Source organism: Mauremys reevesii, linkage group 8 (assembly GCF_016161935.1).
Source record: "Mauremys reevesii isolate NIE-2019 linkage group 8, ASM1616193v1, whole genome shotgun sequence".
Classification (NCBI taxonomy): Eukaryota; Metazoa; Chordata; order Testudines; family Geoemydidae; genus Mauremys; species Mauremys reevesii.
In genome coordinates, this window is record NC_052630.1 from 55,235,949 (window position 1) to 55,261,124 (window position 25,176).

The window sequence follows — 25,176 nt, forward strand, 5'->3', positions numbered from 1 at the left end:
TAAGACCTTAGATAACAAGCTCCTTGGGTCAAGGATCATGCTTTCTTTGCAGTTTAGAAAGCCTAGCACATTGTGGGATGCTACTGGAAATAAATGATGATAATAAATAATTTCCCATGGACTTTAGGGATGTAGAAGTTATTGCTCATTGCTATTTTGGTTCCCTGCCTGAATCATCTGTATAAGAACAGCTAATGATATTTTAATGCAATAGGGAAGGCATGTTGTTCCTTGTTCTACAGGCCCAAAGCATATGCTAAAACAAAATAAATGTCCTCATTCACAAGTGAGATGCTGCTGCTTTAAAGTAAGATTTCAGATAATGCTCATTTTCTCAAACTGAAGGAAGGATTTAGTTTTTAAGTGATTTATAAAAAAAATTAAAGGCTATATTATAAATGTAAAAATGATTTGCAAGGGGGATTAAAGCCACTTAAGGGGAAATTTAGCAAACTAAAGGTTTTGCATTCATCTTCTCACCCTGCATATACCTATCACTGAATGATACAAATCCACAGTTTGTTCCCAAATTGGTTTCTTACCACTTAAGATTGTTCATCATTAGTAAGTCTTCAAACTGTCTGGATTGTTTCAAGATAGTGAAGTAAAATAAATAAATACATACATACATAAATGTATTCATGTATGTAAAATCTTCTGTTAATCTCCACAGTCTAAAACACGACAGTGACCAAACCTATATATAAAAGAGATCTGAAGACTAAAGAAAGATTGCTAGTTAGATCCTTTATTATAACATTGGTCTCTGATTTTAAAGCAAAGTAGCAAGAAAGGCAAAATGGATCAAGATTAAAAATTCATGACAGTGGCTTGATAAATATTTAAATTTATATTTTAATTACTTTCCTATTGAGGACGGTGTGTGCAAATAATACTTGTATCCTATGACTGTCTAATCACTAATTATTTATATAGCATCAGAGGTGTGCTAGGTATTATTATACCCATTTTACGTATGGGTAAACTGAGGCACACAGGCTAAGGGCTGGATTATGACTGGCATTGCATATATGAGCTGAGTGAGTAAGGTGCAAGGAGACGTCTGCTGCTCATAGCCCCCTGCAAAGTAGCTAGACACAGTTGTAGACCACCTCAAAATGGGTGGGGAGAAAACAGGGCTATGTAGCTGTCTGGCCTCAAAGGGAAGCATATACTGCACCCTCTGGAAAGAATGCACGGCAGATGTTCTCCTCCCATGCCAGGGAGCTCTGCGAGATATTGTGCTTCCCTGAGCTACCTTACCTCCCAGAATTCCTACTGGGGCAGCGTGGCCCTTCATCTCCCACCTACTGAGGGCTGTACCTTAATGACACAATCTGTCCGTAACTGACTAGCCCTGGCCACACAATGAATTGTTGGCAGAGTGAGGACCCTAAAGCCCTAACTCCGACTTTCCTGGCCTGACCCCCAGACAATAGTCATCCTCCCTAGCCAGCTACACTACCAAGAAAAAAAGGAGTTTCTTCTTGTAAGAAGAAGTGAATACAGTTCCACGGATATCTGTCATTATATTGCCAATACTTACACAAAGGCTAACTCAGCAGCCTTATAGGAAGATCACCACCACACCAAGTTAGCAGATAGGTCTGATTCAGCATCCCGTTAAAGTCAATGGGAGTTGGATTGGTCTCCAAATTGTGCATTACTTAGTTGCACAAGTAGTCCTGTTAAAGCCAACAGGACTACTTGTGTGAGTCAGGCCTGATCTACACATACAGTTGTACTGATTTAACTAAAGGTGTGTTTTAAAGTTAGATTTAGTTAAATAGGTGGAACTTTGCACGTGGACACTTTTAAATCAGGGACTATCTTTTTGTTCGGTTTTTGTACAGTGTCTAGCACAATGGAATTCTGGTCCTTAACTGGGCCTTCCAGGCACTACCACATTACATAAAATAATAATTTAAACCTGTGAAAGGAGAAGCAGCAGTGGTGATATTATATTGCTGTTAGCTGGGGAGGGAGAGGCTGGGTGTGGGGAAACCAGCTGTGACACTCTCTCTATCTTGAATTTCGGTCTCAGTAGAATGTCGGGTGTAAGCTAGTGTCTGAAAGCTACCAGAAAACAAACTATTCAATGTCCTAGTTCTGAAGTGTAACGGAAATAGCTTGAACTCATCCTATTCTGTCTTGAGACTGTAGCAAAAAATAATGATGGATACGACTAATTAGCTCATTTAGACCATCCTTGGTCAGTGCATGGTTATTCTCTACAACATATTTTAGTGCTCCATCCAGTCTGATTTTAAATTAGAATTAAAATGTCTAAACAATGGGGCTTCCACTACTTCCTGTGGGAGATCATACTACAGTCTAATAGACCTTGTGGCCATGAAATGTTTCTTGATGGCCTAAATTTTCCTTTGCATGATCCCATTACTCCTCAAATATACATTTTTTCCTACCCTAAATTGTACACATCTTGTACCCATATAAAAGTAACTTGATATTTAAAAGAGCTATTTTCATTTATTCAAACTGTATTTCAATTGTTAATTTATACAAGTCAGACTATGTTGCTTGCTGGTGCTTGCTAACATTTTTTCGGATTGCAGACTCTCACAGACAGGTATGAACCATCTACTTCTCTCCAAGGAAACAGCTTTTTTTCCCATTCGTGAAAGTTTATTGGTATTAACAGTAGGTAGGCTGGATGACACCTACACACAGCATTCATTACAAGGTAACTGAGCAGCTACACTTCAGCATACATTCCCCAAGTTGAATCTACAGTACCTCAGTAACACTGGCACACGGTTTTTTTTTTTTTTAAAGAAAAAAACTATACACCTTACTGAAGTCTCCTCTTTCCTGCTCTCTGCCTTTTTATGCCAATAGTCTCTAATAAAATTCTTCCTTAATATTGGGCAATTTAAAAGAAAAAAAGGGAACTTCTCATCAAATTGATGGAGTCATTACCATTATATTTTATTTATTAGTGTGTGTATTTATATCTTTCATTTATATAGCACTTGTAATCTCCGATACCTTTACAAACAAGTATATGAACTATTCACAGGGATCATTTTCCATTACTGACATATAATCAACTCTAGAATGATAATGACAGCTATTTAAGGCCTGATCCAAAAGCTATTGAAGCCAATGGAACTCTTCCCATTGACTTCAACAGACATTAGATCAGGCTCTAAACGGTACACAAAATGCTATACAAAAATGTAGACGTGATGAGAAACATTGCATCTCATTGAAACAAAGAGAAATAGTGACAGAATGTAATGATACATTTGGGATTGACCAGGACACTAGAGTTAACACCCTCCTTTTGCAAAAAGCATTATGGAATGTTGGATGACCACAAGTGTTCAGGACATCAGTTTTACATCTCATCTAAAATTGGCACTTTCAGTGCATAATTTCCACCCCCTGCCTCAGTGCTCCAAACACTCGGCTGTGGGTATTGGTTTTAATACTGATTTAGAAATATGAGAGCCACTGAATTACCAGTATTATTTCCTCTCGCACCTAGATGTTCCTTACAGGTCTCTTGTCCAAGTACTAGTCTGGTTTAGATTGTAAAATCTAATGGCATCATAAAGTGTGGTGGTTTGACTACAGTCAGCTACTGAAACATCAGGTGAAGGATGTCAAAGAAATATTTTTAAAAGGGTAAACAATTCTGAAGTGTTTCATCAATAGACCCATCTTCTAGAGTTCAGTGGTCATCAAAAATGACAGAATATTTCAGGACTTGAAGGCACGCTGTCATTTATCCCTTACCCAAAAAGCATAGTTTAACTTGTTGTTCGGTGTGGTAATTCTTCTCATTTGGGGTATTTGGTTTCTCCCATGCTTTTGATCCTTATTTCATAGGTTGAAGGGGACCAGTTGCCTCCAGGACATACCGTCAGCCAGTATGAAACATGTAAGATCAGAACAATAAAAGCTGGCACTCTGGAGAAACTTGTGGAGAACCTGCTGACAGCTTTTGGGGACAATGACTTTACCTACATCAGCATCTTTCTGTCAACGTATAGGGGCTTTGCCTCTACTAAAGAAGTACTGGAACGTCTCCTCGACAGGTAAGAGTTAGTGGGGAGCTATAGAGAAAATAATAATATGGAAAACTGTCATGTTATGTACATGATGAGGAACATTGCAAGGAATTAGCTCAAATGTATTGAAGATGTATTTGAAAGGCTATATGATATTTAGATATTTCAATATCAGTGCTGATTCCTACAAGCTTGGAAAATCCAGTATTTCAGCTTAACCAATGGGTTGGTAAATGTCTCTCCTCCTCACTTCATAACGCCATCACCATCAAATAGGGAGAGATGGCTAGTTTGGGCTACTAAAGAACCAAATTGTGACTACTGTAGGGAAAATGACATAACCAACCCCAAATAACTGAACAGATATGCTGCAAAGTCAGAATTATCACTGAATTCAAGCCATTAGTATCCCCTGGCACAGTCTCCTGTATGCGGGCTACACAGAAGGGTCCATTGCCGTGTCAAGACATAGACTGTACAGGCGTGAGCATACAAGCCTGTTCCATATCTACTACACTGTGCCAGAATACTCATCCTTATCTCCTGTCGTGAAAGGACAGCAGTTTGGCCTTTTTGATTTTTGAAGAAAGTCATGACACAGGCACTGGTTTTTTGGAGAGCTCAGTGGTTCCAGAATACAAAATCTAAGGTAGAAAACCATTTAATCTCAAAAGAATCCAAGTTTAGGTGGAGTTAGTAAGGTGATTGGTCCATACATAAAATATATCAGTTATCAGTCTGTAATATTCCATGCTGTTTATTCTGCTTATAAGTTAAGAATGGCTTTTTTGGTAGGAGTACTTTAAGTTGTTTACATCACCATAGTGTAATCATTTTGTGGTCTCAACAGTTTTTTTCCTCTTTCTCTATTTATGACTTGACCTCCAAAGGGATAGAGGGGTATTTTATTTCTTGTGCTTATTTAGTTAGCATGTTGTCAAAATCAAGTGATGTACAGAAAGGCTATAGCACTGTCTTGTAATTAGAGCAGGAGACTGGGAGTTGGGACTCCTGGTTTTCTAGTCTTAGCTCTCTCACTGACTTCCTATGTGGTACTGGGCAAGACACATACATTCTCCATGCTTCAGTTTCCCCATCTGGAAAATGGGTATAATGCAGGGGTCGGCAACCTTTCAGAAGTGATGTGCCGACTCTTCATTTATTCACTCTAATTTAAGGTTTTGCGTGCCAGTAATACATTTTAATGTTTTTAGAAGATTTCTTTCTATAAGTCTATAATATATAACTAAATTATTGTTGTATGTAAAGTAAATACGTTTTTTAAAATGTTTAAGAAACTTCATTTAAAATTAAATTAAAATGCAGAGCCCCCGCCCCCCCCTCCCCTGGACCAGTGGCCAGGACCTGGGCAGTGTGAGTGCCACTGAAAATCAGCTGCCATAGGTTGCCTACCCCTGGTATAATGCTTATCTCACAGAGTTGTTGTGTGACTTTGTTAATAATGATGCTAAAGTGCTTAGAAGACAGGCCCTGCGTGACTCTTGTGATACAAAGTACTGTTCAAATACAAGGAGCATAAAGGCCATGTAACATGTAGGAATTGTGAAAGAGAAGCCACACTGGGGAACAAGAATACAAGGTTAGCTTCAGACTTGAGAATGTCCCTGTCAATCTGCCAGGATCCAAAGGTGGAACACAATGGGTGACAAAAACCCACAATGAGGAGAACACAAATATTATTCATGCAGAGAACTAAAGATACTATAGGATTCCTTCCTTTAGTGTGAGCAACTCTTTCCATAACCTCAGTTTCATGATTCTTTGCTTCTGGTGTAAATAATTTTCAACAATAAACATGAGGGGACACCAATTTTGTGTGGAATGTAGGGAACTTCGGAGCTCCAAGGAGCGATGACTCTCAAAATGAGGAACATTAATGTGGTGTGCCTTGAGAATCTCTCACCCATAAGCTAATGAATTGCTAAAATGATTTAGAGAGTGAACAAACTGGTATATGCATATAGATTGGCTTGTTTGTTGTGTCACATCCAATAATGAAACTTCTATGGCGTATAATTATTTTATAGGGATATATTTCTATCAGCAGGAACTTTTTAAAAAAATTATAAAATGTTGGAATTACTAAAATAAGGATTTAAAAATTCAACTTGACTTTGTTTAAAAGCATCTATTTTAAACACAATTTCCCTGACAGTATAGTTGCTTTTGATTTGCCTCCTGGTTCCCAAACTGTCCTCTCTTCCATGTCTTTTATATTCTCCTGTATTGATCAGATGTGTACAACAGAAGATTGCCTTTATGCTATGAACAATTAGAAGTTACCAGTGTCTACATTAATCCAAATCAGCCGGTCAAAGAGGGCTTAAAGCCAGATGACACAGTTCTACCTAAAAATGGTTTGATTTGAACTAAAATACATATTTCCCCTTTAAGTGCCCAGGAGATGTGTGTGTTCCCTTTTTTGCATGGGTTTTTAATTTGGTTGCTCCAACTCTTTTTTTATTTCTTTGTAGTTGTCATTTAGGTGCTGTTGAGATTATTATACTCAGTTTAATAGGGGGGAAACTGAGGCACAGAGCGATTAAGTGACTTGCCCATTCACACAGGAAGTTTGGAAATTTAATCTAAGTCTTCTATGTCCAAATCTACTGTCTTTACCACAAAACCATCCTTGTTCTTTGTGTTACCTTTGTTCTCTTCCCAGTTCACATACTGCACATTTGTAACTTACCAAGGTGTAAAAACAATCGTGCACTGAGGGGCAAATCCAGAACCCACTGCGACATCTAGGAGACTAGATTGGGTGCTGAGCAGATGTGTTGGGGTTGGGAGGAAGGAATCAGTCCCAGGCTGCAATGCAACACTCTGGAGAATAGCTCAGCCTGGTAGCTGGAGTAAACTCTGCAGGCCCTTATGTGCCGCCTGAGAAGCTCTTGCCCCGTTTTGGCCTACTACAGACTACTGGGCAAGCAGGGGTGGCTCTACCTTTTGGCCGCGCCCCAAGCCAGCAGGCGCCGGGCGCCGGCGCGGGCGCGGGGCATGACTGCAGCCTGCAGAGGGGTCGGCTAGGCTGGCTGCTGGAGGCTGGACCGCGCGGGCGGGCGCAGGCAGGCGCGCTGCGCGGAGCTGCCGCGAGCTGCCCTGCGCGCGGAGGTCCAGAGCCAGCGACCAGCCAGCGAACCCGCCCGCGTCTCATGCTGCGCAGGGTCGGTCCTCTCCGGCTCTGTGGGGACCCTCCAGGCATGCGCGGCAGGTCGCTGCTGGCATCCCAATCCCCCCACGGAAAGGGAGGCCCCCACGCGTGCTTGCCGCGCTGGGGTCTGGAGCCGGCCCTGTGGGCAAGGCACTCTCATGGACTGGTAACCTATTCTGTTCACAGGTTGTGCTTGCCATGTGTAACCTGCCTATATCCAGTTTCAGCCCTTCTGCAGCCAAAACTGCTTCTGTTCCACCACCAAAGGCTCATTTGAGCCCACACAGAAGGCTGGATTAGCCCCTTATTGCTGGGCACTCTGCTACATTTGTATATTCCCTGCAGTTTCTTGTGATTCATGCCATAGGTCACTATGGAAAATGAGCAGATAAGGACAACTGATACATTAGGAAACTGTTGTAGAAGGGAGCAACTGCTAAGGACATATTTTTCATTATAAGTCACTCTGCACATTCCTACTACATGAGTTTCTACATCTGAAAACACAGTGACACAACTGGCACTGACTGGCACTGTTGTTTGTAATGTTGGCCAAGGACTGGTCATCCCTGGGACGTCTGTTTAAGTCAGGGTTGATTGAGGCATGTTAGCTGGGAATGGGGTGGGGTAGGGTGGGGAGGGGTAAGGTGGAGGCCTGCACTCTGGGTGCTCATGCTGTTCCTGTTTCGTGGTTCAGTAGGGAACATCAGTCTCCAAAGTTGTCACTCCAGCACGTTCATGAGTGCCAGAATAAATACAGTAAAATTAACGCCCTTCAGCTGGGGATTTAAGAACTCTAAACTCAGGGATGGGAATCGGGGGATAATCTTTTGCAAGAACAGACCATACCAAAGCCATCAGCCAAGGTTTTGGGTGTTTGGTTTTTAACCATAAAAATGATCAAACTCCAGTAAACTACATTTAATTAATGGAATCACAAAGAATCGTTTGGAGACCCTTGGTTTGCCAGGAAAGCTTGTAGGCTCTTTCAGATTGCTCTGGTTTTTTTTTTTTCCTGAGAGGAGATGAACCCAAGGAAAATGAAGTCTAAGTAATGCACATTAATGTCATGTTGAGGTTATGACTTTAGATTCACAAAGGTTAGGAAATTGGAAAAAAGTTTGTTTCTCATGGTAAAGTTAACACATCGGGGTTGTAGTTTCTATTTCTACGTTGCTTTGTAAATGTGTACATTATAGCAGGGATTTTCAAAGCCACCTAAAGGAGTGAATTTGGGCACCTAACTCCTTAAGCTTCCTCTAAAAATCTCAGCCTAATATATTAATGTTTGTTGCTAAACCTATCCCCTAAAATGTACACTTTGTGCAGTGGGGCTGAGTTAACATTACCATGAAGTCTGTAATATTTTGATATCCCTGCTTTTGAGTATTTCAACTTGTAATCTTAGTGTTAGACTGACCAATACTCTGGTGTTTTAGTATATTTTATACCAGTCTCTTCCCACCAGCATAAAATTGCCTTGTCCATGCTTCAGTAAAAAGAGTAAAAAAGAAAAAAGGAGGAAGTGGCGGGGGGGGAATTAAAGGGTATATTTTGCATATAGGGCTAAGTCTTTAGCCAGCTTTTAAATTTGAGCATGTGCATTTTGTATGATCTCTGTTCAAATGGCCCAGATTTTCATTTGACTGTGCAAATAGATAGATAAGCAGTTACCCATGTTGCATGTGCAACATTGGAGCCCACTTCTAAAAATGAGACCCTTATTGTCAGGGACCTACAGCTGGTTAGTTCCCTCAGCTGGTTCAGCTAATGACTGGTTGGCTGAAGACTCCAGCAGGCACATCATTAAACCCTGCAGAAGGCCTGGGTCCCTGGCTGCACAATATTGTTCCACTCCCACATTGCTGTGTCCTGCTCCTGCTCTCAGGTCCTTCTTTGCTTCTTCTGAGCCTGGCAACTGACTTCTGCTCCTGCCTCCAGTTCCTAGTTGCTGCTTCTGGCTCCTGCCCCTGTTCCGGATGATGCTCTGACCCTTGGCTCCTGATTCCTGACTCTTGGTACCATCTCGTTCTCTGAACTTGGTATTTGGCCTCTAACCATGGCTCTGACACCTGTCTACTGGCTCTCGCTCTGGCTCACTCCTTATACTTGGCAACTTGACTCCTACTAGGTCTGGTCAACTCTGTTCCAACCATTGGGAAGATTCCTGCCCTGACCATTAGGCAAGACCACCCACAGCCTGGTCTCTAACACTTTAGTCACTGCTGTGTCTTCTGTTAGCTAAGGTGAAAAATACAGTGGGAGCCCACTTCTGTGAGGTGCTGGGCACCCTCAATGCTTTGAAAGTCAGTGGGACCTATGGGCATGCAGCACCCCAGAGGGCTGGGCTTTCTCTCTTTCTTAGATAATTTGTATTGCAGTAGCACCTAGAAGCCCTAGTCACTAGATGAGATCCCGTTGCACTTGGTGCTGGAAAACATGAGTCAAATCCTGCAACCCTCACTCAGGCAAGTGAATGAAATGAAGTTAATGGCACCTCCTCATGTCAGTAAATCCTGGTCTACACTAAAATTTAGGTCAACCCAACTATGTCGCTCAGGGGTAGGAAAAATCCACACCCCGAAGCAGTGTAGGGAAGCTAACCTAACCGCTAGTGTAGACAGCACTAGGTTAATGGAAGAATTCCCTACTCACCTGGTGCCTGAGTCAGCTGACATGGGCCAGCCATGGGTGTTTAATTGCAGTGTGGACATACTCACAATCACTTAAGCCCTACATTTACCCTTAGTGGTAGAAGTGGAGGACATGGTTAGGGGACTATAGGTGGAGCAGCTGTGCAGGGAGTGTCAATGTTTTGTCTGTACCCTTCCCAAGTCCTATAAAAAATGGTGATGAGACCAAGCCAGAACAGGGGCTACTTGATCTGAGATTGTTGGATACACCTTGTAGAGGTAGGATGTAGCTCTATGACCTGGCACCCAGGTTGGGAGGTGAATTTCACACTTGTAGAAAATAATTTTTGCCTGCAGGAATGGTATGTTTGGGGGAGTGGATATGGTTCATATATCAGGCATGGTTTTCATGGTATCATGTTTGATGTATTATAAGCATACTCCGAATTCTGGGTGTGAAAAATGTGTTCTAGCTAACAAGAAATAGGCAAGGTTGTAATTATGCTGAAACCCATTACTGTAAGCTATGTTTGATGAATGGGAAAACCATAAGGAAACTGATGCCAGAGAAAAGACAAGTCAGAAAAGGTATTTTGATATATGTGCAGAAAGTTCAAAATAACTTGTGCTTTGGTTAAATTAACCTGCAGGTCGATGAGAGATTCTCCCTGAGAAACTGAAAAAATCCAGGTTTATCCATCTTTTCCCAACCCAGGCTTTTCCTAAGGCAGTGGTTCTCAAACTTTTTTTTCACGGACCACTTGAAAATTGCCGAGGGTCTCGGCAAACCACTTAATGATCTATCCAAATACTGTTTGTACCATTAGTTAACTATTGTAAAGCGCTTTGGATAAAAACGCTATATAAAAAAAACTTAAAATAATAATAAACTTTTTTTGTTCTACAAATAAAAGCACACAACTCATATTTTAATATCAGTAGTCTTACCTTTCTAATGCGATGGATGTACCCTCTCTCCCCCGCCGCAGCACCCCCCAGGCTGGGAAGGAGGAGGAGTCTCTCCCTCTTTCCCCTGCTGCGGCAGCCCCCGAGCTGGGCCTGGGAAGGAGAGGGGGTGTCTCCCCCCCACAGCAGCCACAGAGCTGAGGCTGGGAAGGAGGACTGTCTCTCCCTGGCAGCCACAGCCCTGGAGCTGGGGAAAGTTGCCTTTCTCTGGCCACCGCAGCCCTGCATGTCCCAAATTCCCCCCACCCCTTCTTCTCACCCCACTGCCCTCTCCCATCTATTCCCTCTTCCAGCCAAGACCATCACCTCACCTTACATGTGCACGTGGCTCTACTAATTAGGTGGGTGGCCCTTCATTTTGTCGTGTGTGTCCGCCAAGGCGCACACCTTAGAGGGAACTATCTGCGGACCACCTGAATGGAGCTCGCGGATCACAGTTTGAGAACCTCTGTCCTAAGACACCCGACTGATTAAAATATGGATGTTACTTTGCCTTACCAACATTAAGAAACAAGTTGTACAAAATCTTACTAGGTCTTTCCAGACTACACGTTGTGCTCTTCATTTCGTATATGGACATGGGGGAAGCGGCTGTTTTTTCTCCATATATGGCTGAATGCACAAAGAGCCACATGTAATTTATGCTCCTTTTAATTCTCTCTGCATGACATATGAAAGCAGGATCCTGCTCTCAGGAGGGGGTCCCCCAAAATCAAAACACACATGGGCTCAATCGTCTCACAGCAGGAGGCATGAGATCACATGTGGCTTGTACTGACGGTTTTCAACTCCAGCATCAACCACTTGTGCTGTTGTTTCACAGACGCACCAAACCAACTATTCAAAGAGATGAGAAAGATGAAATTTAAGGAGGAAAATTCTGAATGGTCTATGTGTGACTGTGGGACATGGACTTAGGAAGAAAAAGTCAGATGTAAGAACCACAAAAACCCAATGGAATTTCAAATCTAACTTTTAAAATGTGTAAATTGTTTTAATGAGAAATGTTTAATTTCTCATTCAAACAAATGCAATTGTTGTAAAAATATAGATCTCAGATTTTTTAAAAATATGTAATACAGTCAAAGGCAGTTTTTGATTTTTTCCAGTTAAAGGCAGGTCTCCCACTCACCTGAATAAGCTTTAGATTAGGCTCTTTAGCAGGTGCGAAAATAAATATTAATCATAGCCAAGGTTTTACCATGTATGCTTTGAGTAAAATTTAAATGTTGTGGAAGATTACATGTGAATCCATTCCACACTTTAGGAGCTCAAGGGAGTTTTTGTGTTATACTTAAGAAATGGGAGGCTTAATTTTTATTTTTTTGGATCCCTCCAAATTCTAAAGGCTTTCTTGTGACCCTTTAGGTTGAAGAAGATTTAAACAAAATCTTGTGCCTATGCAAGTGCATTAAAAAAATAAAAACAAAGGTTTGATTTTCAGAGCTACCTAAAAGGAATTTGATATCCCCATCTCTTAAAATTAATGGGTGTTAGGTGCCTGAATCCCTTAGAGCAGTGTTTCCCAATGACCAGTCTGTGGACTGGTACCGGTCCCTGAGATCTCCCTGATGTAGTTTAGAAGGCAGCAAACTGGTCCCTTGTATAAAAAGGTTGAGAAATACTGCTCTAATGGCTTTGAAACTCTCTGCCCAAGTTACTAGCATTTTTTCATCGTAATGGTGTCTGTTTGCTCAGCATAAGCTGATGAATAAAAAGAAAATTATTCCTCCAGTTTGACTGTCAAACTCTCCTGTGTAAAATGTTTGATGTGAGTTCTTTTGAGAGAGAAATAATAGTGCCTGGCCAGCAGAGCCCAAAGAATCACTGAACTTAGAAACACAGCAGGACAGGCGCCTTGGCTAGCACTGCACCTCCTCAACTACCCAGTGAGAGCTTAATGGGAATTGAGGACACTCAGCTCCTCAGATGAGTGCTCTGAATCTTGCAGGATGAAGCTATAGGAGAGTTTATCTGCTGGGTACTTCATACAGTCTGAGAAATAGGACTCCCAGCCTGCATGTTTTAGGAGGCAGGGGCGGCTCTACGAATTCGGCCGCCCCAAGCAGGGCAGCACACCGCAGGGGGCGCCGGTCCTGCGCCTCCGCGGGACCTCTTGCAGCTGGTCCGCGGCTCCGGTGGAGCTTCCGCAGTCATGCCTGCGGGAGGTCCACCCGAGCCGCGGGACCAACGGACCCTCCGCAATCATGCCTGCGGGAGATCCGCTGTCCCGCGGCTCCGGTGGACCTCCCGCAGGCATGACTGCGGAAGCTCCACCGGACCCGCCTGCCGCCCTCCCGGAAAAATGCCGCCCCACGCGCGCGCTTGGGTCTAGAGCCGGCCCTGTTAGGAGGTGCACAGAGACGGTATAGAATCATAGACTATCAGGGTTGGAAGGGACCTCAGGAGGTCATCTAGTCCAACCCCCTGCTCAACGTAGGACCGATCCCCAACTAAATCCCCAAATGGCCCCCTCAAGGGTTGAACTCACAACCCTGGGTTTAGCAGGCCAATGCACCAACCACTGAATTATCCCTCCTCCCCATAGCTTCAGGTCTGCTGACCACAGGAGCTTCCGGGCAGCAGGGCTCCCCTTCTTCTCTTAAGTTGCTCAGGAGGGGAGCCCTGCTGCCTTGAACTTCCTGGTACTGTAGAAAACAGGTGGATATTATTTCCTATCGGAACTTCTAGGACTTTGATGATAGGTCATCCATTCAGTTATTGGCAGTATAGATGTGAAAATTGGCCTTATGCATTCCAGTAATGACTCTGATCGACAAATCACCAACCCCCTTTTCAGTGTATCATCACTGGTTACACTTACATGGTCCAAGACATACATATAAGGTTGGTTTGACAGAATTCAATTTTTATTTTTTTTTATCACTTTGACAGATGTTTATTTTTACATATTTTTCCAATGTTTATCAATTTACATTTTCATAGTTGTGCAAAATTATGGGTTTTAAGCATTTTATTTTATTTTTGTTGATTTAAATTTTCACAGTTGCAGGAACTTGGTGGGGGTGTCAGACAATTATTTAACGACAGTAGATGTTTAGATTCAAAAAGTTAAAGCTTTTGTAACTGTTAAAACACAGATTGTCAACATCACATATCAAAATATATTGAGTCAATTTCAGTTTAATCAAAATCAAACTCTAAGTTCTCAGGCAGCATTCTGACAATTTTTTTGTCTGGGAATAATAAACAGTGAGTGGGCCTCTGAGATTCTTAAAACCTGTAGTACTGCTCACTTTGCATTAACATTAAGGATCCCAAGGCACTTTTTTTAAGAAAAGGGATTTGGCTCAGTGTCATTTGCCAGAATATTTTCCCCTTCTATATTGTTTTGCTGTATACTGGCTGGTTGCTTCCTTCCACTTCTGAAGTGGCTGCATTTCAGTAGGGCAGTATTTATACAGTTTGAAAGTGTATTAGGATCCTTAATGAATGAAAGAAGCAAGATATATAATATATATATATATGAGACAGTTATGTAATGTTTATTTTGTCACATGCAAGCATTGTTTGGGTTTATGTTTGGGATCCACACTAAGGGCCACACTTTTTATGACTCCCTAACCATTAAGTGGCTAAACAGTAGGTCCCTCCTCCCCTAAATAAATAAATAAATCCTCAATGGATAGGATACATTTCTTATTCCGTTGTTCAGCATTTAAAACTTAAATACTGTGAATCACATTCTGGTTTCATTTGCTCATTTAGTGCCTCTGCATGAAGTATATAATCTTCCAAACACTGGACAAAGTTGAAAAGTTCCACAGGCTGTGGGATCCTTTTGTTTCGCATGTCTTTTTGTATGCAAAGCATTCATACAACGCTATTCAGTGAATAGATCTTTGTCCAGGACCCGATGAGGGCAGAGTAGTGGAAGTCTGCAACAATGCTATTCTGTATGTTAGAGGCATTGTAAACTCCACCTCACCCATATTTAATGTTCTGTTGTACGTCCAAAGCCCTTTCATAGTGAGACAGGCTGTGATTTGGGTTTTGGAAACCAGTGTAGTGTTATGTGGCATTCTGTTTTGTTATGAATAATTGCCTGCTTGTATTGCTATTTGATTGTTAAGTTCAACATTTGTTTCACTAATGGGATTTAGATGTGTGTGCCTGACATTCTGTCAGCGTTTAGCTAACATTTCATGTAAGGAGGATTTCTAGTACTGGAATAATGACACTGTTCCACTGCTTATTCAATTTTGTTGAAAGAATTAATGGTGAATTATAAAAACCAATATCTATAGGTAATTATTTGCTGCCATTCAGAACTGACGTTATCTTTGCCACTGCTTGCAGGGAAAGTTTCTGCCTTTGCAGATCATTTGCATATTAAAGGTTTGCCCCCGTTCCCATTTTACTTTTAAAATATACTTTTTAGTGAATTTACTTCTGGCATAGGGTGCCCAGTGGCACTGAAGAGTTAAATCCTCTCTTTATCCACAGATCTTGGGCAGCAAACAGGGCAAGCTCCCTGCATGCTGCCCCATCAGTGTGCCTGACCCCTGTTTTGGAGAGCTCACCCTTAGGGGTTGGGAAGAGCAAAGTTCATTCTCCAAGCTCTTTTCACGGCTGTTAGCTGAGACTGACAACTGTGGTGCCGGTTATCACCTGTCATTGTAATAACTTTGTGATATGGGACCAAATTCCGACTGAAGCTAATGAATGTGGGGAAAATTCAGCATACTTTCTTTTTTTAAAAGATGGAATTAATTGAAATATATTTGGGAATATATTCAGGGTACAGTAACGCCTCACTTAACGTCCTCCCGCTTAATGTTGTTTCGAAGTGACATCACTGCTCCATTAGGGAACCTACTCATTTAAAGTTGTGCAATGCTCCCTTATAACGTTGTTTGGCTGACTTTACAAGGGAGCATTGCACAAGTTCCTCTTCTCCGACTCTAACCCCTTCCTCTTCCCTCCCTCCCAGCTGTTTGGCGGCACCTAGGACTTTCTGGGAAGGAGGGAGCGACGGAGCAAGTGGGGAAGCTGCCCTCCCACCCCCCGGCAGGCAGGCAGGCAGGGCAACCCGGAACGCAGGGGGCTGAGGGGCTGCAGGGCCCTGGGCTAAGGGGGCCCTGGCCTGCAGCTCTAAGCCCCTTTCAGAATGCAGCCCTGCGAGCACAGGCCAGAGGACTCAGGAGGAGAAGGGGCAGCCATGCAGCTGGAGAGAAGCGGCGTTTTCCCCTTCAAAGCCGCCCGGAGAGAAGCGGTGCTTTGAAGGGGAAAGCGCCGCTTCTCTCCGGCCACGGCTGCGCGGCTGCCCCTGCTCCTCCTGAGTCCTCCAGCCCGTGCTCACAGGGCCGCATTCTGAAAGGGGCTTAGAGCTGCAGGCCAGGGCCCCGGGGGCTGGGGCCCCTTAGCCCAGGGCCCTGCAGCCCCTAAAGCCCCTGCATTCCGGGTGGCCCTGCCTATCGGGGGGGGGGGGAGCTCCCAGAATCGTGGCCATGGGGGCGGTGCTGCGCCGTGTAGAGCCACCTGCACACCCACTGCACCAAACAGGAGCTGCCCCAGGTAAGTGCTCAGCACCTCCTGCCTGCCCCAGCCCTGAGCCTCCTCCCACACCCCCACCCTGAGCGCCTTCCCACACCCTAACTCCCTCCCAGACCCTGCACCCCCAGCCCTGAGCCCCAGGGGTAAGCCAGGGGCACCTCCCCACCACAGTACTGTACAGTATATAATGCCTTTTGTCTGCCCCCCAAAAATTTCCTTGGGACCTAACTCTCTCATTTACATGAAATCTTATGGTAAATTTGGATTCGTTTAACATCGTTTCACTTAAAGTTGCATTTTTCAGGAACATAACTACAAAGTTAAGTGAGGAGTTACTGTGCTGTCTTATTTCATTGCTGCAATAAATTGTTAGGAGGTATAGCAAATAGAGTTGTTAGTATATATTTTGAATTACAAATGCTGGAAATGAGGATTGAGGGTTATGCTAACAACTATGAGAGGCCAAGTAGGATTCAGTGGGGAAGACTTAGGTAGCGGAGACTCAGAAAGAAGGCACACTTATGAAAAAGGATATGTATCAAATTATACACCAGTAGTGGTGACACTCCGTGAATGGGTGCATAGACTTCAGTGGCACCACTCATGGAATAAAGTGCTATTTAGCATGGGTATGGATATAAGGATCTGCACCTATCAGTTTAGCCTTGCTTATTTTTTTGCATATATTAGAATCTATTCAATGAAAGCATGACAGTTCTAAGCAAAATTGAATACACTTGCACTGATGTCTAAAAGCTTGTTCAGAGGATCAAATTCCATGCTCTCTCACACTTGTGAAATCCCACGGATGCAGTGTAGTTGCACTAGTATAACTGAGAAGGATTTAGACTTTAAAGAATGTAAGAGTCTGCAGATTTTTGTGCGTGGCTTTTGCCTTCTGTCCCAGACGGATAAGGTGGAGTGGTGAGATTTCAGAAAGTTTCAACACTAGCATGGATATAGACATCAAGTAAGAAGCACAGTGTAATTTAGCAGTAGAGTAGAGGACTGGGGATCAGGAGATCAGGATTCTATTTCCAGCTTTGTCACAGATTTGCTGTGAGAGCTTGAGTAAGTCACTTACCCTCTCTGTGCCTTAGTTTCTCCATTGGTAAAGCAAGGATGATGAGAACACTATACCTGTCTTGCAGGGCTGTTGAGACTTAACTCATTACTATTTGTAATGTGCTTTGACGTTCTCAGATTAAATGTGCTATAGAAGAGCAAATCATTTTTACTAGTAGGGACAATAATGCTCAAACATACCTTTCACCATATAGCAGATAGCGGCCAGCAGGTTTTGGGAGGAATTCTCAGGCTTAAATGTCAACAGTTGACCTTCACAACATCATCATGGCCTTGATGTAAAATCTTCAGATTGATGATGCTGTGAAGGAGCATAAAGAGGCGAGCAAACGCTGCTCCTTCATCTTTCTCCTTTTAAGATGGTTTGGATGAATAGGTCTCTATTTTTCATTGGCTGCATCTTAGAGAAACAAGCTTTTTCAAAATGATTTAATGATTTTGGGTGCCTCAGTTTTTGGGTGCCCAGCTTGAGACATCTTCAAGTGACATGGTTTTCACAAAGTGTTGAGTACCGGCCCTCTGAAAATCAGGCCCTTTTAAAGCATCTCAAGTTGGGCACTTAGATATTAAGGCACTCAAAATTGTTAGTAACTTTTTTGAAAATCTTGGCCAAGATTCTCAAACTTACAGCTGTAGCCAGATCTCTCTTAAGCCTGGATTTTTACAGTAATTGTCTCTGCTTGGAACCACACCAACTTATGCCCTCATCTCTTACAAGCCAAGGGTCAGACTGTGCCAATGGAGTAAAAGGAGAACATAGAGGGGATCAAGGCCAGGTCTTGACTCTTCCCTGTCCCTTTTGTGATAATATGCAACGCTGAGGATCAACAGAAAGCAGTCTCAATTCTCTTGCAAGCTCTGAGGCTGGGACAGGCCTTTGCATATGTCTTATATTTTCATTTGTAGCCCAAGATAAGAAAGCTTTTAAAATTATTGCAATAATTATAATATACCAATATTCCAGTAGGTGGAAACTGAGTCCTTATAACCTTTGAGTCCTTATTATTTAGGCTTGATTTTTAGCAACAGCCTGAAATATCCATCTTGTTGTATAGGTATGGAAACCTGGAGACCTCAAACTGTGAAGAAGATGGGATCCAGAATTCCTCAGAGTCCAAAACAGTGCTCAGAAAGTAAGTGTGGCTTTATGCTGTACAGCAAAACCTCAGTCAGGATTGGATATTGAGAAAGGATGTGGTCAACATAATCCTCTTTTCCTTTGAAAATACGCAGAAATCCATACTCGTTTTGATAACACAAAGCAGTAACTCTGTCATAACTCTAACAGATAATACAAACATCAAATCTCTGAGGGAGGCAGGGGAACTTTCCCAGAACAGATCAGACATGTTTCATGTGGTGGCCAACACATTATAGTGAGAAACTAAACATGTTTGTTTCCCTTGCTTTTCTTATCCACAGAAATATATGATTATTATTGATTTTATATTGTATTGTGATAGTGCCCTGAGACCCCAAGTGGAGATGAGGGCCTGCTTGTGCCAGGCTCTGTACATGATTCTGAAATCATTTTCAAGTTTTGATGGCATGGTATGTTGTGTGCAAAATGGTGAAGCTATTTAAAAATACGAAATGTAAAAGAATAGTTGTCTTTCTCTCTTTCTAATTTCATGTGAAATATTATTTATCTTTAAGAGTCAAGAGTAGAATGAATCTTAGGTCACAGTATTCGTACTTTGACACCTGAATGATCTACAATTTGCATCTGCAACGGCAGCATAAAATAGCTGGATGATTGTATTTGATTACCCTGAGTAAAGACCTTTGACTCAGCTCTGTACAGCGTGTCAGTGCTGTCAACTTCCCCATAATACTGTCACAAGTTCCATCGATGGGAGCATTATTAAACGATTCTTAATTTCATTTTGCTGGTTTGTCTGTGGCATAACTGAAGAAACGAGTCCACAGCTTTCAAGTTCTTCAGTTTGTTTTGAAAACAGTATGTCCAGCACTCCTTTCCCATCACATGCCATGTACAGCAGAACCAGTGTTCCAAGCTCTTACTCTAGTATGTGTTCCTGCTAGAAGTAACATTTTAACTAATGTTGGGGTTTTTGGGAGGGGGGAGGAGGTGGGGTTTGCATTCCCTATTCCAGCATTGTCTATTCCTAAGACACAGGTAGATGGGTTTTATAGAGTATGGCATAGTTTTTCAAAACAGCATTATCTTCTAAAACACTGCCAACTCATCTGACACGCCAGCCTCACCACAGCCCAGCTCCTTTCTCTACTGGGTCTCTGTGCTCCTTGTGATGTCACAGCATAGCATGCTGTGGGGCATCTTATTGAAGCTGAGCTGGCAAATCTGTACTTGAGATGGTATAAACCCCACTCAAACTGTAAGTTTGACAGTGGGATCCATACCCTGGTGCCCTTTGCTGTGTGGGTTTAACAGGAACAGAATGTGGGTTAGTGGTTAGGGACCATGCTTTGGAAATCAAGACTTCCTGCTTCTAATGCCCACTCTTAAATGGAGAGTTTGTCTACATGTGAAACACTACAGAACTGTAACTGTGCCTCTTTAGTGCCTCAGCATAGACCCTACCTACGCTAATGGGACGGGTTCTCTCATCGGCATAGGAAATCCACCTCCCCAAGAGGTGGGAGCAAGGCTGATGGAAGAATTTTTCTGTCAACCTAGTACCATCTACATGGGGACTTAGGTGGGCTTAACTATATTGCTCAGGAGTGTGGATTTTTACACCCTGGAGCAACATAGCTGAGTCAATCTAATTTTTTAGTGTAGACCACCCCTGATTTGCTTGGTGACCTTAGGCAAACTGCTTAACCTCTCTGGGCCTTACAGTTTCCTCATCTGAAAAATACCAGTAATGAACTTACAGGAATGTAGTGGTGCTTAATTAATGTTTGTAAAATACTATGATATCCTCAATAGAAGGCTTTACTCAGAGATGAAGTATTATCCTGTAGTAATTTTTAGTTATATACTTGTTGATCACCTTTAAATAAATGAGGTCAGAAATTAAGAGCTAACCATTGATAGAAGAAGTGTACTGGCTGTCAAGGCATTTGTACTGGGTTCAACATGGCAGCTTGAGTCTCTGATTCCTCTCTGCTTGAGGGAAAATAGAGGTAGCTGTATTGTCCCCCCATTTTGTCATAAAGCAGTCTCATTCAAGCACATGTGGTAGCTTTTAAATATGTCAGAAATACAGAGAAGGCAGTAAAATGTGGTGGGTAGAGAAAATGGCTGAAGGCCAAAGGGTCCTGGGCTCCAATCCAAGCTGAGCCATTGAATCCCTTATGACTTTGGGCAAGCCACTTGACCTTTCTGTGTTTGGGTCAACTCAGCCATAAAACTTGAGCTAAAGCAAGATCTTGTTGCAAAACAGATGATGGATTTGAGTGTGTTTCATGGGAAAATAAACAGCTGAGGACCAACTATATATGTGAAGTATAGGGAATATGTAGTGGTGTGGTATAGCATAGGGGTTTCGTCAGCATGAGTTTGAGATGGGGGTGTTACTCACGAGTGGTAAATTTTAAAATGTACCATTGAAAAACATTGGTACCATAGGAAAAACAGATATTGAAAATGTGCTTGAAAAATATACTAACATAGAAGGAAAAAATGTAATATAAGGAAAAAATTGAAAGCAGAAGAGGGAAAGAGGCGAGAACAAAAATGGAGAAGATACTTTCACCAATGTAAATCCAGAGAGACTCCAATGTCTTTGTGGAGTCACTCTGGATTTATACCCATGTAGGAGTAAAATTTGACCCTGGATGTCAATTTGAGAGAAAATGGTTGAAAATAGTGAGGTTTTTCACTGATATTGTCATTCAACGTGTGTGCAAAATGACAGTCAATTGCATGTCAAGTGTGTGGAAGTGAAAGAGCAACAGAAGTAGCAATTAACAAAAGCATGTGTTGTGGGGTTTTTTAAGCAGCACTGCCTCGCACACTTCATCACCTTCCTGCTATTTGCTTTTCCTGCTACACCCGTAGCTTCTTCCCTCTTGATACATAATTAGTGCACTTTTGCACAGCCCCGAATGCTAAATTGGTGCAAGTTGCATTGCTTTATCACTTAAATACTTCTTCTTGTGAATCTACATCCAGCACGTAATTTACACTAATATTTCCAGCACCGCTGAATTTGATCCCGAGACCTCCATGGGAGTGGTAACTTCTTACAGCATGTCTGAATATTATCCACATTCTTTTTTTATTATTAATTTACAAAAAGTTTCATACTAAAAATTTATAACAAAACGCATCCGATTAATAAATCTATGAAATGTTTACATGCTTTACACAGATGTTTTATAACTACAGATTCACACTCATTCCTCGCCATTTCCCACTGTGTCCCCCTTGGCTGCTCTGGCTACTTGCCTCTAACTTTAATGATAGATTCTAGGAGGAAGTGGATAGCTTTCTGGTCATCTTGTATAACACGTACTGGTAACTCAAACTTTCTCTTGCCTTGCGATTCTAATTCAGATACGATTTCATAACTCATTTCTCATAGAAGAGAAAAACGATACATCTTATGCTCACATTTTTCTAAGGATGAAAGAAATAATAATAAGAATTGGTAGTGTTGGTCGCTAGAAATAAACCTGTCTCAGCATTTCTCTGTGGACAGTCTCACAGGGAATCATAGTCAACAATTTTTTTTCTTTCTCATATACTTTACTAGTCTCCTATTGTGACAGTTCAGAGTTATGTCTGGGATTTTAGTACCTCATCATAAAATTTAAAACCACAGTTCCGCTGGTTTTGTACAAATATGCTACATAAGAGTTATGATTTTAAAAACAACTTTAGGATCAGACTTTAAAAAATAATGGCCTGTCTGCTCTCCAGGGCTAGTAAAGATCTCATGGTTTTTTGTTTTTAATAAAAATAGAGATTTGCTCTGGCATTTTGTGTCATAACAACCCTGTCCCACACTGTTGTCTATTGTGCTGGGCAAATAAGGAGTACGTCAGTTCAGGATAAAAGAATACATGAAGCAAGGCAAAATAAGAATCCATATCAAGAGTAGAACTAAGAGAAGAAATAAGAAAGCTTAATAAAGGTATGACAATATGATAATATTCAATGCCTAGAAGTTTACACAATAGACCAGTTAGCTTTTTGACAACTAGGCTGTATAGTTCAGATGTGTGCCTGGGTTGTCTTGTTACCTTGTAACCAATATATAGGAAAATGCTACATTATTTTTTGCTATATTAATATTCCCGGTGCACCTCTGGTACAAAGACCCCACAGGCTACATTGGCGTTCGCTGTGGGACACTAGAAAGAGAAAGTTATATCCTCGAGCTTTCGTGCCCCTTTTAAGTATTCTGTGGAGTGGATCAGCCAACCCAAGCTATTTAGGGGCCCCAGGTTTATTGAAATTGTTTAGTGTATTGTGCATAAGAAAAACAAGCTTTCAAGAGATATCCCTCGATCACAGAATAGGTACCAGAGCAGTGGTGTTCAGGTCCTGAATCAACTTCTTGGCATTGATAGAGGTTGTACTCTCTACACATCTCTGAAAAAGCTCATTTTCCATAATAAGTTTGAATTCAGGGCTAGTTTAGTGCTGACAGACTGCTGTACTAATACCCACAACTTAGACATATGGGCACAGTCCCAAATCTATTAAAGAGGCAACACATTAAAGAAACTGAATATTTCCCATACTTAAGATAGCAAGCATTTAGAGTTGGCCAGAGCTCATTCAGGACAGATGGAGACTAGTAAAGCCTTTGCAGTACAAAGTGTTGCATCTGCTTGTCTGGGTTGCAGATCTGTGCTTTAAATGGATACTGGAGAACATTTACCAGTTGTCAGGGTCAAATGTAGTGCTGAGATCATGTGCCTGTGGTTCACTGCTGGGGTTGTGACACTGGGAGTGCTTGGTAAGTGGCACATTATGCACTCCAGCTAAAGGTGTTTAGAATCTAGCCATCAACTTGAAAGGCTCATAGTAACGTTCGTTCATAGAAATGGTGCATTAGACTGCAGATTAGAAGTGTCTAATCTAAATTTAGAGGTTCATTTGTGATGTTTGCAGTAAAGGGGGACAAGTTTAATGTTAATGGGTTGCCACAAAGCCACTGATTTGGTCATATTTATTCAGTGTCCTGATATTTGCGTATGTCCACAGAGAAATGCTGAGTCAGGCTAGGCATTTCATTGAGTAATCTGATTTGGAGAGATATCAGAGGATGTTGTCTGTAAACAATATGATCTTATATTCTTACCTGTAGATAGAAATGCCTCATATATTTAGGCCTGGTCCACACTAGGACTTTAATTCGAATTTAGCAGCGTTAATTCGAATTAACCGTGCACCCGTCCACACCATGAAGCTATTTAATTCAACATAGAGGGCTTTTTAGTTCGACTTCTGTACTCCTCCCCGACGAGGGGAGTAGCGCTAAATTCAACATGGCCATGTCGAATTAGGCTAGGTGTGGACGGAAATCAACCTTAGTAGCTCCGGGAGCTATCCCACACTGCACCACTCTGTTGATGCTCTGGACAGCAGTCCGAGCTTGGATGTTCTGATCAGGCACACAGGAAAAGCCCCGGGAAAATTTGAATTCCTTTTCCTGTCTGGCCAGTTTGAATCTCATTTCCTGGTTGGACATCGGGGCAAGCTCAGCAGCACCGGCAATGATGCAGAGCTCTCCAGCAGAGGAGTCCATGCAATCTCTGAATAGAAAGAGGGCCCCAGCATGGACTGACCGGGAAGTCTTGGATCTGATCGGTGTGTGGGGCGAGGAGACTGTGCTTTCGGAGCTGCGCTCCAAAAAACGGAATGCAAAGACCTACGAGAAGGTCTCCAAAGCCATGAGAGACAGAGGATACAGCCAGGATGCAACGCAGTGCCGCGTGAAAATCAAGGACCTGAGACAAGGCTACTAGAAGACCAAAGCGGCAAACGGACGCTCTGGAGCCTGCCACCACTGCCCCACCAGTGACCGTGGACTCTGACTATGGGATAGTGTCGACGGCCGGTTCCTCGGTGATGTTTGCGGGCGGGGAAGATGAGGAAGGGTTTGTGGAGGACGAGGCAGGCGACAGCGATTATAACGCTGGTTTCCCCGACAGCCAGGATCTCTTCATCACCCTCACGAAGATCCCCTACCAACCCTCCCCCGCCGTTAACCCGGACCCTGAATCAGGGGAAGGATCAGTCGGTAAGTGCTTTAAACATGTAAACTTTTATTATTAATGGAACAGGAATCTGAACTATGTGAAAAGGAGGTCTATATATATGGGGATAGAACAGAAATCCTCCTGGGAGATCTCCACGAAGCTCTCCTGGAAGTAATCGAAAAGCCTCCGCAGGAGGTTCCTGGGGAGAGCTGCCTTATTGGGTGCTCCGTGGTAGCACACTTTTCCGCGCCAAGCTTTCAGGAGGTGTTCAGGGAGCATTGCCTCCCCGAGCATGGCTGCATAGGCCCCTGGTTTGTGCTGGCTTTCACGCAGCATGTGCTCTCTATCTCCTTCAGTGACCGTCCTCAGGGTGATCTCGCTCGGAGACTCCTGCATCTAATTAGGGGAATTACTGTAATGTTACGCCTGGTCCAAAGTATTTTTAAAAAATCTCCAGACAGACGGCGTAGCAGAGACTCAGCACGCTGCTGCGTGACAAGCGTAACGGAAAGCCAAAGAATCAAATGGACGCTCATGGAGGGAGGGGGGACTGAGGATGCAAGCTATCCCACAGTTCCTGCAGTCTCCGAAAAGCATTTGCATTCTTGGCTGATCT

At 42.6% G+C, this 25,176-nt stretch overlaps 1 protein-coding gene across 10 annotated transcripts in view; it reads left to right on the forward strand.

Moving 5' to 3' along the window:
* Positions 1 to 25,176, forward strand: part of RGL1 (ral guanine nucleotide dissociation stimulator like 1) — a 167,517-nt gene that overhangs the window by 89,147 nt on the left and 53,194 nt on the right. For all 10 annotated transcript variants that reach the window (XM_039483766.1, XM_039483767.1, XM_039483771.1 and 7 more), the window contains 2 exons: positions 3,856 to 4,064; positions 18,470 to 18,547. In XM_039483766.1, the coding sequence (XP_039339700.1) occupies positions 3,856 to 4,064; positions 18,470 to 18,547 (287 nt within the window). The remainder of the gene's footprint in view (positions 1 to 3,855; positions 4,065 to 18,469; positions 18,548 to 25,176) is intronic.